Raw genomic sequence first — 17949 nt, 5'->3', positions numbered from 1 at the left:
CATTGTTTTTGTTTTTCTTGAATGTGAGTCTTTCTGTGTTTGAAGCAGAAATTTAGGTATGCAGATTATGGAACAAAATAGCCATTAAGTTCCAGCCTTGAAAGGACTTAAAACAAACTAGATGACCCTACAACTAATGTAGCAATGCCATGCTTCATTTCCCACTTGTAGGTCATTAGTGTAGCCTAGCTTCCATTGTTTGAGTTATTACTGAAGTAAGGACCTCAAGCGGTATATGATACCAAGGAAGTTTGATTGCTAGGTCACTTTTTTTTAAACATAAACTTATAGGTAGAAACGGAATCATAGATTCTTTTCATTTGTTCCTTGTTTTCCTGTTTCTTGTACCCTTTCTTATAGTCTTAAGAATTGACTTATCTAGTGTTGACGTTTATACTTTGTTAGACATGTCCAATGTCACTCCAACAAGTTCTTACCATTTTATTTATGTTTAATATTCTGTTTCAACTAGATGATCTTACCAGAAGCTTATAAAGGTCTCTAAGCATCGATCTAATCAAATGTCTAGGGACTAGACTCATTCGAGAATTAAATGGACAAAGATATTAGGTTGTTAACCATTGGTAAAGTTGAGCGTTTAAACTCAATGCTTTATGATCTCAAAACTACATTGTATTTTGAATTCACAAGCACCAATCGGTTTGCCATTCGACTTTGATACTCGAAAACAACCATAAAAGTCGTTATAAGAAATATACATTTTAAATTGCTCACTTTCTCTCATTTCTGTGAATCGTTCTTGGATTCACTACCAATCGGGGAAATTTACTGTTACCCTTCTAAAAGGATTTATTGCATTAAAAGATATTTAATTATAAACAATAATTAAAACATACATTGAAGCATGCAAAGTCTAAACATTTATCATGAGTAATAACTTGAAAATTAAAGCAATCATGCAATTTAAACAAGTCATTGGCACTTTATTCGAATTTATTGTTCCGGCAGGTGTGAATAAAATGAATCGAAGATCCTTAAATCATTGAAGAATTAAGCATATTATGTATTTAGACTTAATTCTAAAATATTTTAGGTAAGCAAATCCTTTGCTAATAGTCTAGAAACTACTCTTGGTTGATAGGTATGTCTAAGAACTTATTAGGTAAACCTATCTCATTTGCCACGATATAAAAGGACTCCTTATTTATATCGTTGAGTTTCACCAAAACTAACATGTACTCACAATTATTTGTGTACCTTACCCCTTTAGGATCAATAAGTAACACCTCGCTATGGCGGAAAACTATTACTAAGATTGATGTAAAGGTTATCCAAGTAAGTGTTATTTTGGCATGGCACCTTTTAACTCAAATTTTAAAGTTTGGCACTTAAGGCTCTTACTATGTTGGTTAGATTTTAAGTGAACTAAAATCCTTAATCATGCAACATAATCAAGCCACAATCTCATGCATAATTAAGACGTATTTAAAGCAATAAATAACTTAAAGCATGCATAAGATATATAAATGTGATATAGTATGGCCCGACTTCATCTTGAAGCTTCAACTTCAAACTCCGTCTTGAAAATGGATGGGAAACTCCGTCTTGAATTTCACCATGGGAGGCGCCATTTTCTTCAAATAGGATAAGCTATAATTGAAACTAATTACAACTATTTGATGGTACGCATACCATATTTAAAATTAAAAACTTTGGTGCATTTGACCAATTTTACATTCAAATTAATGGTACACAGACCATATTTTCTATCCTATTTGGGCCATACTAGTCACTTTCCATAACCTGCAAAACAGTACATTTACAATATACCATTCACCCATTCATTTATCAATGAATGACCCACATAGCAAGTTAGTAGAACATATTATGCATCACATAAATATTTGCAACAATTAATCAAGGGTTCCAATAATCTACAAATTATTCAATCCTTATTAATTCTAATCGAGTTGTTTGAACCTTAAAGGAATGTAGACCTAATCAAGAGTTTATGACTAAAAGCTCCCACTAAAACCAAGAAATTTACATGCTTTACGAATTTTTAACATAAAATTGTATTTCCTAGTCCAACCGGAAACTTACAAATTTAATTAAATTTAAAGCTCATATAAAATATTATTTAAATCCTTTATTTTTATTTTTATTTTCAGTTGATCTATTAGTTAATTTAAATTTTATCAAGGTTTTAATTTTAGTAAAATAAATTTATAATAATTAAATTAATCAAAATTAAATTCCAAGAAAAAATTAAATTACTAATTTAAGTTTAATTAAAATCGTTTTCAACCGAAAAATTAAAACGAACCAACGGGCTAAGACAAAGCCACAGGCTTGCGCCCATGCCTCGTCGAGGCCTTGTAGTAGCAGCGCCCATGGGCCGCGTGCACGAGTGCAGCGCCCATGGTCTGCCACTGCGTTGGTCGTAGCACAAGCACCGAGCAGGCCACACGTAGCACGCAGCAAGCCGAGCAAGCCACGCACTACACGCAGCAAGCATCGCTAGCTGGGACGAGCCAGCGTGCACTGGGCGGACCAGTGCTTGCTAGAGCGTACCAGCGCTCGTCGCTTGCGCGCACGGCATGTGTGCTTGTTGCCTTCGTCTCGCCACTCGCTTACATGCACACCACACACACCGCACAACAGGGCAGGCCCCCGCGCGCGTGTGCCCGTGCCTTGCTCGCTGCCTAGTACCGCATGGGCGACGAGCTCCCTTGCTCGTCATCGCATGCCCGCACTATGCAACACCCCTTAAGGGTAACACTTAGCTTCCATTGCTTCGTGCGTGCAAGATTCGTGAACGATTTACATAAAAATTAAAACTTTTATAATTAAATTTATTGACAAATTAATAGCTCATATTAATTTCATAAATTTAGGCGAAATATCGAAAATTTATTATTCAAATTAATTTCCGATTATATATTTTTTCATGGATTCAAATCTAGGTCATAAAATTTTAAAACTTTTAAGTTTTAACAAATTTTATGGTGGTTTTTAATCATAGGATCCTAATTAAACTGCTAATTAATTATGAAAATCAAAACAAATTCTAAATTATTCGAATTTCAACAAATTAATTACAATTACAAATTAGGTTGTATAATTAACAAGATAAGGATTTAAAATTGTTAAACATATACAGTGGGACAATCATAGATTCAAGATTTACATACAAGATTCACAAATATTTAATTTAACATCATAAAAATTATAAATTTTGCGTTCTAAAAACTAAAACCTCCGAAAAGTCATAGTTAGGCTTCGAATTTGTGAATTCTGGGTTCGGCGACAAATCTATGATTTTTGTCAAAATTTTAAAACGTCGTTTACATGCGAAATTCACTATAAAATTATGTGATTCCGACCATTATTGACAAACCTGCCGAAAAATCCTACGAACATATAATCAAATAATCGCACGAATTTGCAATTAATTACATACAACGAAATTAATCACCCCTTTAATTCATTGCAAATTTATAAAATTCAACCATGTTAACTATAATTGATTATGGAATTAATTAGAGACGCGTGATACCACTGTTAGGTTATGACAAATATAAACAATATATTTCATGCGGAAAAACCATAAAGCCAGGAATCCAAATTAATTGCCACATAGTCAATTAGCATAATTAGGATACACACAATGTGATGCGTGCCTTCCCTAGCTGCTCCCGAACCGAACAATAACAAGTTTAGAGCTCCAAATGTAGCTCCTCCGTAGATAGTCCACAACACGTTCGGTTTCGCCTTAGATTCAACCAACTAGGATATTCTCTAAGGTATTATGTTTATTCGGAAAGCTTAATTATTAATTTGGGCAAATTATTAAATTCTTACTTGAACTTAATCTATGTGAATACTTATTGAATTGTTGTATATAAATTGTGATTATGAATCACCTATTTATAGGGAGGAAATACCGGACTTAGATTTCCACTAGGATTCAAATAACTAATTCTATCAGAATTCTAGTTAAATTAATCCATTAGAATTTAATGTTTAATAAAAACACAAAACATTTAATTCTTGTGGAATTAGGAAAACAATTAATTAAGTAATCTTAAACGACCAAGGATTCGTAGCATTGCACACACACACACGCAGCCCGCATGGGCGTGGTGCGCAGATCGGCCCAAGCTAGCTGCTGGCAGCACGCGGCCCATCCGTGGGCGCTGCTGCTGGGCCTTGCCTGGCGTGCTTACAGCTGGGCCTGCCTAGCTCGCTGCTTAGGCGTTGGGCTGCTCGTTGCTTGCTGTGCGCGCGTGCTACGCTAGGCGCGGGCCTGGCTTCGTGTTGGGCCTTGCGTCTAGCAAGCTCGTCCGACAATCATTTCGTACGTCGCGCTTCCGATTCGTTTTCAGATTCCGGAATTCATTTCCGATTCGAACAATATTTAATATTTCCGATTCCGGAATTTATTTCCGATTCGAACAAATATTTAATATTTTTGATTCCAGAATTTATTTCCGATTCCGACAATATTTCCGATTCCGACAATATTTCCGATTCCGGTAATAATTCCGTTTCCGGCATTATTTCCGATTCCGGCAATATTTCTATTTCCAATAATATTTTCCGATATGTACCATGTTTCCTTTTCCGGAAACATCTACGACTTGGATAATATTTATATTTCCGTTATGATCCATATTTCCGTTTCCGGCAATATCATCATTTCCAGAGTATTCATATTTTGCCTTTTGACGATTTCAGCTCCCACTAGAACCGAGATCTGTCGATTCCGAATATCCATAAATAGAGTATTTAATTCACTTAAATACTTGATCCGTTCACGTACTATTTGTGTGACCCTACGGGTTTAGTCAAGTGTAAGTTGTGGATTAATATTATTAATTCCACTCGATTTGAAGCGGCCTCTAGCTAGGCATTCAGCTCACTTGATCTCACTGAATTATTAACTTGTATAATTAATTACTCCCTCTGTCCCAGTATAGTTGTTACACTCTCCTGGGCACACAGTTTAATGCGATAAGTAGTAGTGTGGTTATCAATCGTTATTTTATTGAAAAAGTAGATGTGATAGGAGTTAGTGGGGTGTTTTTATAATTCAATGAGAGAGGGGGTGGGGACAAAAACAAATTTAGTGGGAAGAGAGAGACAATATTATAATTGTGGGGTCATTCCTAATTTAGAAGTGTAACAACTAATTTGGGACGGACGAAAAAAGAAAGTGTAACAACTAATCTGGGACGGAGGGAGTAATACTGAACTTCATTTATTAAACTTAGCATTGAATGCATACTTGGACCAAGGGCATTATTTCCTTCAAGTACATCATGTTGTCACTTCTTATATCGGGGCCTTAACAACCGGGAAATGACATAGATGTCTACCTTGAACCTCTCGTTGATGATTTGAGAAAGATGTGGATGAAGGGGTTTCCGTATTTGATGCACATGCAAATGAGACGTTTAGATTGCGTGCAATGCTTTTCTACATCATCAATGACTTCCCTACTTATGGTAACTTATCCCGGTACAAGAACAAAGGAATGAAAGCATGCCCTACTTGTAAAGATGATACACACTCCAAATATATTTCTGAATGTCACAAATATGTGTTCTTGCAAGCGCGAAGGCTTCCGTGATCATCCCTATCGTAAGATGAAGACAGCATTCGATGGGGATGTTGAGATGGATGTTGCTCTTAGAGCGTTGATTGGTAAGGAAGTTTATGAGCGGTTCAAGGGTGTTGAAACGGTCTTCGGCAAGTCAGTGAAAGACAGGGGTACAACTTGATTATGGAAGAAAGAGTCCGTGTTTTGGAAACTTCCATATTGGAAAGATCTACCGGTTAGACATTGTCTTGACGTCATGCATATTGAGAAAAATGTTTGTGAAGCAATTCTTGGGACACTTATGAATATTCCGGGCAAGACAAAGGATACAAAGGGAGTGCGGGAATACTTTAAAAGTAAGGGGCTTCGTTCAAAGTTGTGGCCTCAGACTTCGGGGAATAATCGAAGGAAGGAAATGGAAACAGGGGGTGCCAAGAAAAAAATCCAAGGCAAAGTCAAAGGCAAATAAAAGGGCAACGACAAAGGGAAGAAGATAACCGATTACTTGCCTCCGGCTTGTTACACATTGTCCAAAGAAGAAAAGCGGTTAATTTGTGAGTGCTTGTATGGAATTAAGGCTCCCTCGGGGTACTCATCGAACATGAAAATATTTGTGTCATTAAATGGCGAGTTGAAGTTATCTAGTATGAAATCTCACGATTGTCATGTCATGATGCAAACCTTCTTACCCATTGCAATTCGTGGGATATTGCCAAAGCATGTGAGACATACTATTACTAGTCTTTGTTCATTTTTCAATACGATATGTAGCAAAGTGCTTGATTCGTCAACACTCGATGAACTTCAGAACAAAGTAATCCAAACATTATGTGAATTTGAGATGTATTTTCCACCTTCGTTCTTTGACATAATGGTTCATTTAATTTTCCATCTTGTTCGAGAAATTAAATTGTGGGGTCCAGTGTTCTTGAGGTGGTGTTATATCCTTTTAAGTGACACATGGGTATTTTACAAGATAAAGTGAGGAATCCTGCACAACTAGAAGGTAGTATGATTCAAGGCAACGTGGGTGAAGAAGTTGGAAATTTTGTGGCCGAGTATTAAGCCAAACCTGAACCTATTGGACTTCTTACATCCCGGCATGAAGGAAGACTAGAAGGCAAGAGTACAATTGGGTCAAAATTAATCTCACCTCTTACGCATAAGCTATTACAAGCTCACTTATATGTGTTGCATCATATTCTAGCCGTCCCCACCCGTATTTGGTGATGCATAAGCAGTAAGAGAATTGACGCAATTGCATAATAAAGAGTTCATTAAATGGTTCCAAGATAAAATGATGGGTGAACTAGATGTAGCTTATAATAATGTTTGTGAAACTGTTCAGTATCTAGCTCTTGGTCCTCGGAAAGCCGTGCAGTCATATCAGGGTTATGATGTCAATGGATACACATTTTGGATCGAGGGCCAAGATTAGAAGTCCTTGTCAGTGCAAAATAGTGGTGTCTCCCTTTTTGTGTCATCAAGAGAGTGTGCTAGTGCTAAGGATATATCTCTGGTTGATGCTGAGTTGTCTTACTATGGGCGAGTCCAAGATATATGGGAGCTTAGGTACGGAACAAAATTGACTGTTGGTATGTTTTGGTGCAAGTGGGCTGATAATAATAAGAGGTGTGTAAAAAGGGATGATCCTTGTGGGTTCACTCTTGTAGACCTGGTTTGTTTGCGTGAGACTGAAGAGCCATTTATACTTGTATCACAAGCTAAGCAAATATTTTACATTACCGACCCTGGCGATAAGAAGTGGTCAATTGTTGTACCGGGAAAGAGAAACATCCTCGGTGTCGGCGATGTTGAGGATGAGGACGAGTATGATGATTTTGATGATACACCTCCTTTTACCAATCCAGAAACTGAAGTGACAGACAATGTGCATAATGACACAAATTACATGCGTTCAGATCACACGGAAGGAATACTTGTTGAAGAAGAAATATAGCAATGGTTAGAGGTATGAACTAAACAAGTTTAATTGGCACAACATCTAGCTTTTTAATTTAGGTCTTGTCACTGTGTGTTGGACCGTACTAACAGGCCACATGTTCAATTGGTCTACAGTACATGAATCAAGAAAACACAAGAGTCGACTTCAGACCAGAACAAGGAGCAGTTGGTGGTGCAAGACTGTGAGCAACAAGAAAAGGACAAAAAACTATATTAATGCAAAGTACTTGTGTATTATGTTGTATTGAGATTTGTAATAAAAGTTACTATATTGGAGAATAGTCACATTTTAGCTATTGGACTCTTGTATTGTACGTATTTGGTATTTTGGTATTTTGTATTGTACATATTTTGAGCTTGGCTATTTGGGCTTCGACCTTGTAGTCTTGCTCTGTTTTTAGGTTCATTTCTTTTAATATAAGTTTGACTATTTTCTCCGTATAACGAGCCAAATGAGCCTTATGTATGCATAAATAATTGAAATGAATCTTAGTAATCTCTAAATAAGCACATGAAACATAAAAAATGTTTAGAATTTGGACTTAGGTTCATTTGTTGATGTTTGGGATCGAAAATGCCATTTTGGGCCAAATATGACCTATATCGTCCCAAATGATCCTTATGTGTTCATAAATAACTTGAAATGAATCTTAGTAACCTCTAAGTAAGCATATGAAACATAAAAAATGTTTAGAATTCGGACTTAGGTTCATTTGTTAATATTTGGGATCGAAAATCCCATTTTGGGCCAAATATGACCTATATCGTCTCATATGAGCCTTATGTATGCATATAGAACTTGAAACGAATCTTAGCTTAGTAACCTCTAACTAAGCATATGAAACATAAAAAATGTTTAGAGTGAGTCCTTAGGTTCATTTGTTGATATTTGGGAACGAAAATGCCATTTTGGGGCATATATGACCTATATCGTCCCAAATAAGCCTTATGTGTGCATAAATATTTTGAAATGAATCTTAGAAACCTCTAACTAAGCATATGAAACATTAAAAGGGTTTAGAATTCGGACTTAGGTTCATTTGTTGATATTTGGGATCGAAAATGCCATTTTGGGGCATATATATGACCTATATCGTCCCATATCAGCCTTATGTGTGCATAAAGAACTTGAAATGAATCTTGGAAACCTCTAACTAAGCATATGAAACATTAAAAGTGTTTAGAATTTACACTAAGGTTCATTTGTTGATATTTGGGATCGAAAATGCCATTTTGGGTCAAATATGACCTATATCGTCCCAAATGAGCCTTATATGTGCATATAGAACTTGAAATGAATCTTAGTAACCTCTAAAAAATCATATGAAATATAAAAAATGTTTAGAATGTGTCCTTAGGTTCATTTGTTGACATTTGGGAACAAAAATCCCATTTTGAGGCATATATGACCTATATCGTCCCAAATGAGCCTTATGTGTGCATAGCAACTCGAAATGAATCTTAGTAACCTCTAACTAAGCATATGAAACATAAAACAGGTTTAGAATTTTCACTAAGGTTCATTTGTTGATATTTGGGATCGAAAATCTCATTTTGGGGCAAATTTGACTTATATTGAGCCAAATGACCCGAAGATGTGCATAAATAACTTGAAATGAATCTTGGAAACCTCTAACTAAGCAGATCAGCAACAACAGATTAGAAGCTGATATGTTCAGCTGCAGATCAGCTGCTGAATAGATCAAAAACCAGATGTGTTGCACTCGGGCCTATATGCTCGGGACTATACATGTTAACTAACATTTCCATGTTTATTTGTTTGTGTAGAATCAATTTCATATTGAACCTTCCCAAGCTAAGAAGGACGTTTTTGAATCTGATCTACGTATCAGATTTAAAAATTTCAAATCCAAGTTGGTGAGTGGTTGGATTTCTAAGACGAGAGAGAGAAGTAAGGCAGAGAAAGGTGAAAATGAAGGTGAAAATGAAGGTGAAAATGAGCCGATACGCTGGCGTGAGCTGGCGTTTAGCAGCAAATTTTCCTATTTAAACCCCTAATTCTGAGCATTATGGGGAGGGAAAAATCGAAAACACAACGTCGTAATACAAAAATTGCCACTTAAATCAAAATACAAAAATCCTCCAAAATCTCATACAATTTCCAAGTTCTAAGCAATTGGGAGCTCTAAAAGGAATTCTTGCCTAAACCTAACTAGGTAATTCCGAATCCCCACCCTAATCAATCATGTTTTCTTGATTTTCTCTTTAAAAAATGATTAGTAAGTTGGCACTTTTAATCTTAAAAGTGTCACTTACAACAATCATACATTTCTTACAAAATCCAAACTTTATGTGATACAAAAATGCAAACTTTCAAGATTCAATGATGTTCAAGGTTGTTTGTAATCACTTCCTTGAACTAGAATCATCTTCAAAACATGGAGTAATCAAAGATGATGCCTTTCTAATATTTAAAGGTTTAATCTTTGAGATTCAAGACTCCACTTTTCAAATTTCAAGTTCAAGTTTCAAGATCCAATGATGTTTAGGGTTGTTTGTAATCACTTCCCTAAACTATGATCATTTCAAAATAAGAACATATCAAAGATCAAACCTTTTCAACATTAAAAGGTCCAATCTTTGAGATTCAAGACTCTTAAGTTCAATATTTCAAGTTCAAGTTCAATATTTCAAAGTTCAACATTTCAAGTTCAATATTTCAAGTCCAATATTTCAAGATTTAAACTTTTCAAGTTCAAGTTCTATGTTCAAAATCCAAGACACTTTAGGTCGAGCAACTTGACCTAAAGTAGAGATTTTTGCTTTGAATCCGTGTCGGGCGCACTTATTCTTAAGGAGTCGCTTGGCGTTCGGATCTCATGTGCTAAAATTCAAGTTCAATACCGCACTTTCAATTATGCAAGTTCAATACCGCACTTTCAATTATTGAAGAACAATACCGCACTTTCAATTATGCAATTTCAATTCTGCACTTTCAATTATGCAATTTCAATTCCGCACTTTCAATTATGCAATTTCAATTCCGCAACTTTACTTGCCTAGTCCTTCTAGATGGTCTTGTACTTTACTAATTTTGCACCTATTTTCCATTGTGATGTTGCTTTTCTTGTTTATTGATTTCATCACCTAACATGCTAAATACAACAAAATACAAGGTTACACCACGCTTAATAAAAATAATTTCTTGGACAAACCGATCTTAGGTTCCCTTAAATTAACTTTAAAGCAAAGTGGTCACAATACAAAGTAGAAATTCTATTTGTTCTAAATTCAAACCCACATAGTCTAAACTAGGGTATTTTCGAAAATGGTGTGCCACGCATTTGAATTATTTTTAAAGCTCGCGGAATAAGCATCTCGTTCCCTTGCCCGGATCTCACCCATCCGTTTCTAAGATTCAAAGCCTTATCCTAATAGAGTCACTTTTTGGTCTTTCCAAACAACATTTGGTGGCGACTCCTTCAAAATACAAAGATACAAAGGTTCTAAACCGCCCCTGTTGGAAGGGAAAAAGCAACGAAAATACCTCCTACACTCCTTCACTTTAGGAACTTCCTCTTCCTCCCCATAGGCAATTAATACCACTTTCTTGGAGGGAGTTTTGAAACCATCACCCCCATCCTAAAATTAACAACATACACATATTTTCAATCCTTACAATCTTTTTCATATTGAAAAACACCTATTGCCAATGCATATTATCATTTTAGCTTTAATTTGATTTCCTTATCATTTTCATTCACAATATATGTCAGATTTGAATTAACTTGCATTAATATCTATCTAAAGAAATAACAGGTTCAATTACATTGTGAAATAATTCCACTACCATCCACATACTATAATCCTAACTAGTAACTACCATCAACTATAATCCTAACTACCATCAACTATAATCCTAACTACTCATACCTAACTATTATTCATTAATACTAAATACACATAAGAGTAATTATTAACACATATTACATAATGAATATTCAATAGACATACTTATTATTCAATAAACATAAGTATTATTCAATAACTTTCATTAATTTGTTCCTAATTTCATAAATTTCTTAAATTCTAACATCATAACTAACATATTAAGGAAGGAATTCCAACCTCATAACTATAGCATAGAAATCAAAGCATTCATAACTAACATATTAAACACGAAATACACGAAATTATATACCTAAAAAACCCTAATTTTCCGAGTTGAGAAAAACAATCAAACAAAGGCTCCATTTACCCTGATCGGATCTTGTTCATCATCGGAACACTGAGATTCCCACCTCCATTCATACGGCCTCTCTTCGTCGTTTAGTAAACGCCCAGTTTCTGGATCTATTTCCCTCGAAGTCATCGCGATAACATTAATCCGTCTAAAATAAAGAAGATAAGTTGAATGTGTTTGTGATTGCACTCAATTTGTTTGTTTGTGTTTGAGGTTCATCAGTAGTTTGTTTGAATTGAAGAACCTGGGATGAGAATTGGGGAAGAAAAAGTCGATTTGGGGAAGAACAGGAGGAATTGAGAGCAGCTCAATCTTTCCACATCGCTAGGTCCAACATGGCATTCTGGCCATGTATGTTTCACTATTCAATTTCATTTTCCCCCAAAAAATATTTTACTTTTTCATTTTCCTTTTTTTTAAATATGTATTGGGCGCACATATCTTATGGGTATCGTTATTCGACGCCCGCGTTAGCTAAAATCGCTCGTATTAATTGAATGAAAGTACAATTTTGCCCTTTTAAAAAATAAGGCCTCTTTTACAAACTTCCACTACGACAGCTATTCCGACCAATATTCCGATAACCTACACTTCCCGACCTCACTGCATTTTCTCTCCCACCGCCCTCATTAGCTGCCGGAAAATAAGGGGAAGGGAAAAGAAGGTCATAGCCACCACCATCCCCAATCACTCCACGCATCGGGCAGATACATTGCTGCTAGGTTGAAGATAGAGAAGACCTATCAACGTTATATACAAGGTTAATTGCCTAAATGCACTCCTACAATTATGGAGGTCATTTGACTAATTGATAACTATTTTGCTAGGTATAGGTTAATATATTCTAGAGAATGTTTACACAATATTTTACATAAATAACATATTTTGACAACCGCATCAATGAACAACTGTCACTGAATGGGTCATCGGGGGCAATAAATAATGGTGATTTTTTTTAATTCACGGTGGTGCACACAGTTCGCATCGGCGACACGGCTGTCGCGCACAGCCTGTGCGTCGGAAACATGGTGGTCGCGCAAAACCTGTGCGCCGGAAACATGGTGGTCGCGCACAAGATTTGTGCCGTCTCCGCGACGCTGGCACGAATTGTGTGCGCCACTGTGCAAATTTTTTTTTTTTGCTTTTTTACTTTATTTCAGAAAAACATAGCAGTGAGGGCGAGATCATTTTCCGATGGATTTGGTAGAGTAACAGAGCAGTCAGGGTGGGAAGTGGAAGGTGGTCGGAGAGAATCCGTGGGTGGTGGAAAATAAGTTGGTGGCCGAAAGTTGGGAGTGGTTGGGCAGAGGTGAGGAGGGGAGGAACTAAGGGTAAACATGTACTTTTACATAATAAATATGGCCGATTTTAACCAATACGGGTGTGGAATAAAAATCCCCTATCTTATAGGTGAAAATACGAGGCCCCCCCCAATCAAACTTAAAGATTAACCAGCAGCGTTAATCCGGGGGTATAATTGGAAAGAAAAGGGAGACAGGTAGGATAATGCTGAAAAATAAAAGACAAAGGAAAAAAATGATTTGACGGGCGTTTGTAGACGGAAGTTAAGTGAATTAACCGCCGTTTTGTTGCTGTTCATCCTCGTTTGTCAGAGTTTCATCTACCGTCTCCATTTGAATTTCAAATGTTTTTTACCTTCATTCCAAAATTGAATTGGGGAAACTTCTGAAATTATGTACCCCAAAAAAATTAGGGTTCCTGTAGCAGCAAAAATCAATCTGAAAATTTATATTTTTGCGCCGCCCCCCTGCTATTTCTCCTAATTAGAAGTGGATATTGAAGGTGGATTGTATGAAAATGGCGGATCTTGTTTCAGAAGAGGTAAAAATGTTATATATTTCGAGAATTAGATGTTCATGGTATCTTTGATGATTGTTGCTTGTTATGTTGTACCCTTGTTTTGTGGTGATTCTGTGTTGTTTGTTTAATTTTATAGCATTTGTAAAGGGACCCTTATTAACTTTGGAATCCTATGTAAAGCCCCTTGTAAAGCTGTGTGTGGGGTTGGGTTGGAGTAGGAGATGATGAATAGTAAAGGAAAGGGACCCTTATTAATTTTGGAATTATCCATAAAAGTTAATAAAAATTAAAATGATGAATAAATAAAAATAAAGTAATAATAACATTAAAGATGAAGAAGTTTATTTATTATAAAATGAATCGGTGAGAAATTTTTTAACAATAGGACTAATGTAAGAAATTTCATTGTGTGTTAATGTTAAAATTAAAGGAAATGTCAAACTTAGGGTTATATAATCACTTTATTTGAAATAAGCTTAATTCTTATATATAATTATAAATAATAAAAAATAAAAGATAAAGTAATAATAAAATTAAAGGCCATGAATGAATTAAGGAATTTAATATAAAATCAGGAAAATTTAAAAATTAAAGGAAATGTTAAAATAAGGATTATATTAATCATTTTATTTAAAATAAGAATAATAAAATGATATCATGTTGTTTAGCCTTGAATGGAAAGCTGTATAATGCCAATGAATGGAAAGCTGTAAAATCCATAATAAAAAAATGTTGTTATCTAAAAAAAAAATTTTAAGATTTTGTAATGAATTAAGGAATTGATGTGAATAATTACGGTAATATGATGGTAGTAAAGCATATTGCTTTGATTTAAACCTGTGTAATTCACTTATTACAGGTTGTAATCGGGGTGGATAAGTATGTGAACAATAATAATGATCATGTACATGATCTTCAACAAATGCCTCTTGAATCGGGTGATGTTGTTGTAGCCTCCCAGGAGCATATTGGTGTTATTCATGGATCGCGGTGTGGAAAGGGTGTTATTGAAAGTTATGGTCTTCAATCTCCACTTGGATCTTGTGTTGGTAGTTCTGACCTGTCCTTTGTCACCCCAAACCTTAGTACACACAATGGCAACGTAGACCAAAATTCATCCTTTGTCACTCCACTCCGTAATACACATAATAGCAACCTAGACGTTAATTTATTTTGTCTTAGCCCTCAGAGTTGTTCCACCACGTTAATTGGTGGTTCTTCTATACAATCCTCCAACGTGACTCCTCCAAGGAGGAATAATACCACTATTACAGAGGAAGATGGAATATGTTTCACTCCTAAGCATGTGAAGAGCGGTGGTATCCTTTCTAAAATCACAAACGAGGAACTTGTACCCCCCCCCCCCCTCACAGTAGGCCTAATTTTTGGAACTTGGGCGGATGTTGAGGATTACTATAAGAGATATGGTAAACAGCAGGGATTTGGTGTGTGTAGGCCACAAGGTACGACGAATAAAAACAAACAACTGACTGCTGCCACATGGAGGTGTGAGTGCTATGGTCCCCCAGATATGAGAGAGAGGAGGGAGGCGAAGAAGAGAGCAAATAATATGGAGTTGGGGAGTAGTGCAATACCTGAGCCACCGTCAAAGAGGACAAGGAAGTCAAAGAAGTGCGATTGTCTTGCAATGTTGAGAGCTAGTGTAAATGGGGATGGTGAGTGGGTAGTTAGAAAAGTCGTATTAGAACATGTTAACCACCAGCCAACTCCCAGCAAGTGGAAGGGAGTGAAAGAGTACAGAATGGCCAATGTGACAGACCATTTTAGGGGAAGATTAATAACAAGTTATGATTGTGGTGCCCCGATCTCACAGGTAAGGGCTAATCTTGCTGAACGGTTTGGTGGCATTGAAAACGTAATCCTAACTGAAAAAGACATGTCACACATAGTACACACTGAACGAAGGTTGAAAATGGAAGGTGGGGATGCGAATGCCATGATGGCCTATTTTGAGGGGTTGCAAAAGGACAACGATAAATTCTTCCATGCCCACAGACTTGACAAGGAAGGTCGTCTAAAGGACATTATGTGGGTTGATGCAAGGAGTCGTGTTGCCTTTGATGACTTTGGGGGGGTAGTATGCTTTGATGGTACATACCTAACCAACTCATATGAGCTCCCTTTTGCTAATTTTGTCGGAGTGAATCATCACGGCCAGTCATTGTTGCTTGGTTGTGCATTGATGTCCCATGAAGATGCTGAAAGTTTTACATGGTTGTTTAGGCAGTGGCGCATATGCATGGGGGGTAGATGTCCTGTTGCTATCCTAACTGACCAGGCACCGGCTATGAGACGTCCTTTGGAAGTAGTAATGCCTGAAACTCGACATCGTTGGTGTCTATGGCATATAATGAACAAAATCCCAGCCAAGCTCGGTACTCATACTAGGTAAGCTTAACCTTCCCGTACGTCATTTTTGTTAAAGTTTAGTTTTAAAATATCGATATCATTTATCGTAAATATGTAATGCAGGCAAATATGTAGTGCAGGTAGACAGTAAATAGTGAAAGATAGTACTTAATAGCAAAACAAAAATTGTAAAACAAGTTGGCAGATAGTAATTTTTTACCTTATGATAGTAGTAAGGATGAAATAATAAACGTTTTAAAAAGTTTTCTTAGGGAGATGTTAATGAAAGTAAGATAATACTTGAGAACAAAACAAAGTGTTAGGAAAATATGTTATACTAATAATAGAATGTGTTATAAATTCTAATGTACTTCTTTGATGCTGACTATTTTATGGATTTGTTTAGGTATGCAGAGTTAAAAGAGGTGATGAAAGAGGTGGTGTATGAGAGCCTATCCGTAGAGGAGTTTGAGAGTAGGTGGGATGATATGTTAGTTGAATTTAATGTTGAAGAGCATACTAAGAGTAAGGATTGGCTGGGTGACATGTTTAAGGACAGGAAGATGTGGGTGCCTGCGTTTTTAAACAATTATTTCTGGGCCGGCATGAAGACAACGCAGCGGGTAGAGTCAATAAATTCGTTTTTCGATGGTTTTTTGGAGAGAGGCACAAATTTGTTTGAGTTTCCCAAAAAATATTGTGCTGCTATGAATAAAAGGTGTAGTGATGAGAAAAATGCGGACGCAAATTGTGCGAAGTATATTCGTAAACTGGTTACTGGATTCCACATTGAGAGTGTATTCCAGAAGATATACACGGACAACAAGTTTAGAGATGTGCAGAGAGAATGTGAGAGGCTTCTCTATTGTGTTGTGAAGGAGGAGAAACAGATTTCGGATAAACACTTTGAATACTTGATGGAAGACCGTGTGTGGATCATTGTTAAAGGCAAAAGTGAAGAGGTATTGACGAAATACAAGAAATTCTACGTAGTGAAGTTTGGAACGAGTCCAATGGAAATATCTTGTGTATGTAAGTTGTTCGAGACTAGGGGTATTCTGTGTAGGCACTGTATTCGGGTCTTTGAAACAAACTCTGTGGTTAATATTCCTGACAAATACATCCTTCGGCGATGGCGGAAGGATGTGTATCGGAAGCATATGCATGTTACGGTTGGTTCCTATGATCCGACAAAGACGGAAGTTGCTAAAAGGTTTGATAAGATAATGCTTGAATTTGAACCTATTTGTGAGGAAGCAAGTGTCGATGAACAAACTATGCAGTTTGTTGTGAATGAATTGCGAGTGCTAGAAATCGCGGTTAGGGAACGGGTGAAGATTGTGAAAAAAAATCATATGTTATTGCCATTGGAATCAATGCAATACCAATATGAAGTGGACACGGCAGAGGGAAATATTAAGAATCCCACGAGTAGGAGCAAGAAGAAACGCGGGAGGCCTATTATCTTAAGACACAAGGCTCTAGGTGAGAATAACAATTGGAAGCCAAAAAGAAAGGAAGCCACCAAGGTTTGTTTCTATTCTAGTACCACTGTATTGATATATGTGTTAAATATTTTATACAACCATTTGAAGTATGAAGTAACTGAAAAAGGAATATACACACCTATCTATAATTTAGGTGATCAATAATGATGTAACCTATCTATAATTTAGGTGATGAATAAGGATGCGTTGGGTTCGGTCGATGACGGAGTAGATGGACCTTCAACAGAAGCTAGCGTCGGGAAGTTAAAGGTATTTTATCATTGTTCGGGAAATTGATAATAAGATAAAAATGTTAAAAGTTTATTCATTATTAGTACTAATCTGGATACTTTGTTCAGGTGTTTAGACACCCATCCAATGAAGTGCTTGGGAATACACCAAATACGGCGACTATATCTGTGGTTTCTGATGATGATCTTCTATTGAGCCGCAATAACATTGGATGGTGTGAAGGCAGTAGTCACAGTTAGATATGCAATTACATTGGATGGTCTGAAGCCAGATACCACTGTTAG

At 36.4% G+C, this 17949-nt stretch overlaps 1 protein-coding gene across 1 annotated transcript; it reads left to right on the top strand.

Moving 5' to 3' along the window:
• Positions 1-13553: 13553 nt before the first annotated feature.
• On the top strand, positions 13554-17904 carry LOC110780461 (protein FAR1-RELATED SEQUENCE 6-like). The gene is made up of 5 exons (XM_056836032.1): positions 13554-13577; positions 14416-15965; positions 16333-17455; positions 17603-17683; positions 17773-17904. The coding sequence occupies exons 1-5, from the start codon at positions 13554-13556 to the stop codon at positions 17902-17904; spliced, it is 2910 nt and encodes a 969-aa protein (XP_056692010.1).
• The last annotated feature ends 45 nt before the right edge of the window (positions 17905-17949 follow it).

Source organism: Spinacia oleracea, chromosome 2, assembly GCF_020520425.1.
Source record: "Spinacia oleracea cultivar Varoflay chromosome 2, BTI_SOV_V1, whole genome shotgun sequence".
Classification (NCBI taxonomy): domain Eukaryota; kingdom Viridiplantae; phylum Streptophyta; class Magnoliopsida; order Caryophyllales; family Amaranthaceae; genus Spinacia; species Spinacia oleracea.
Note: the sequence above shows the minus strand (reverse complement) of the source record. Positions and strands in the feature narration are given on the sequence as shown.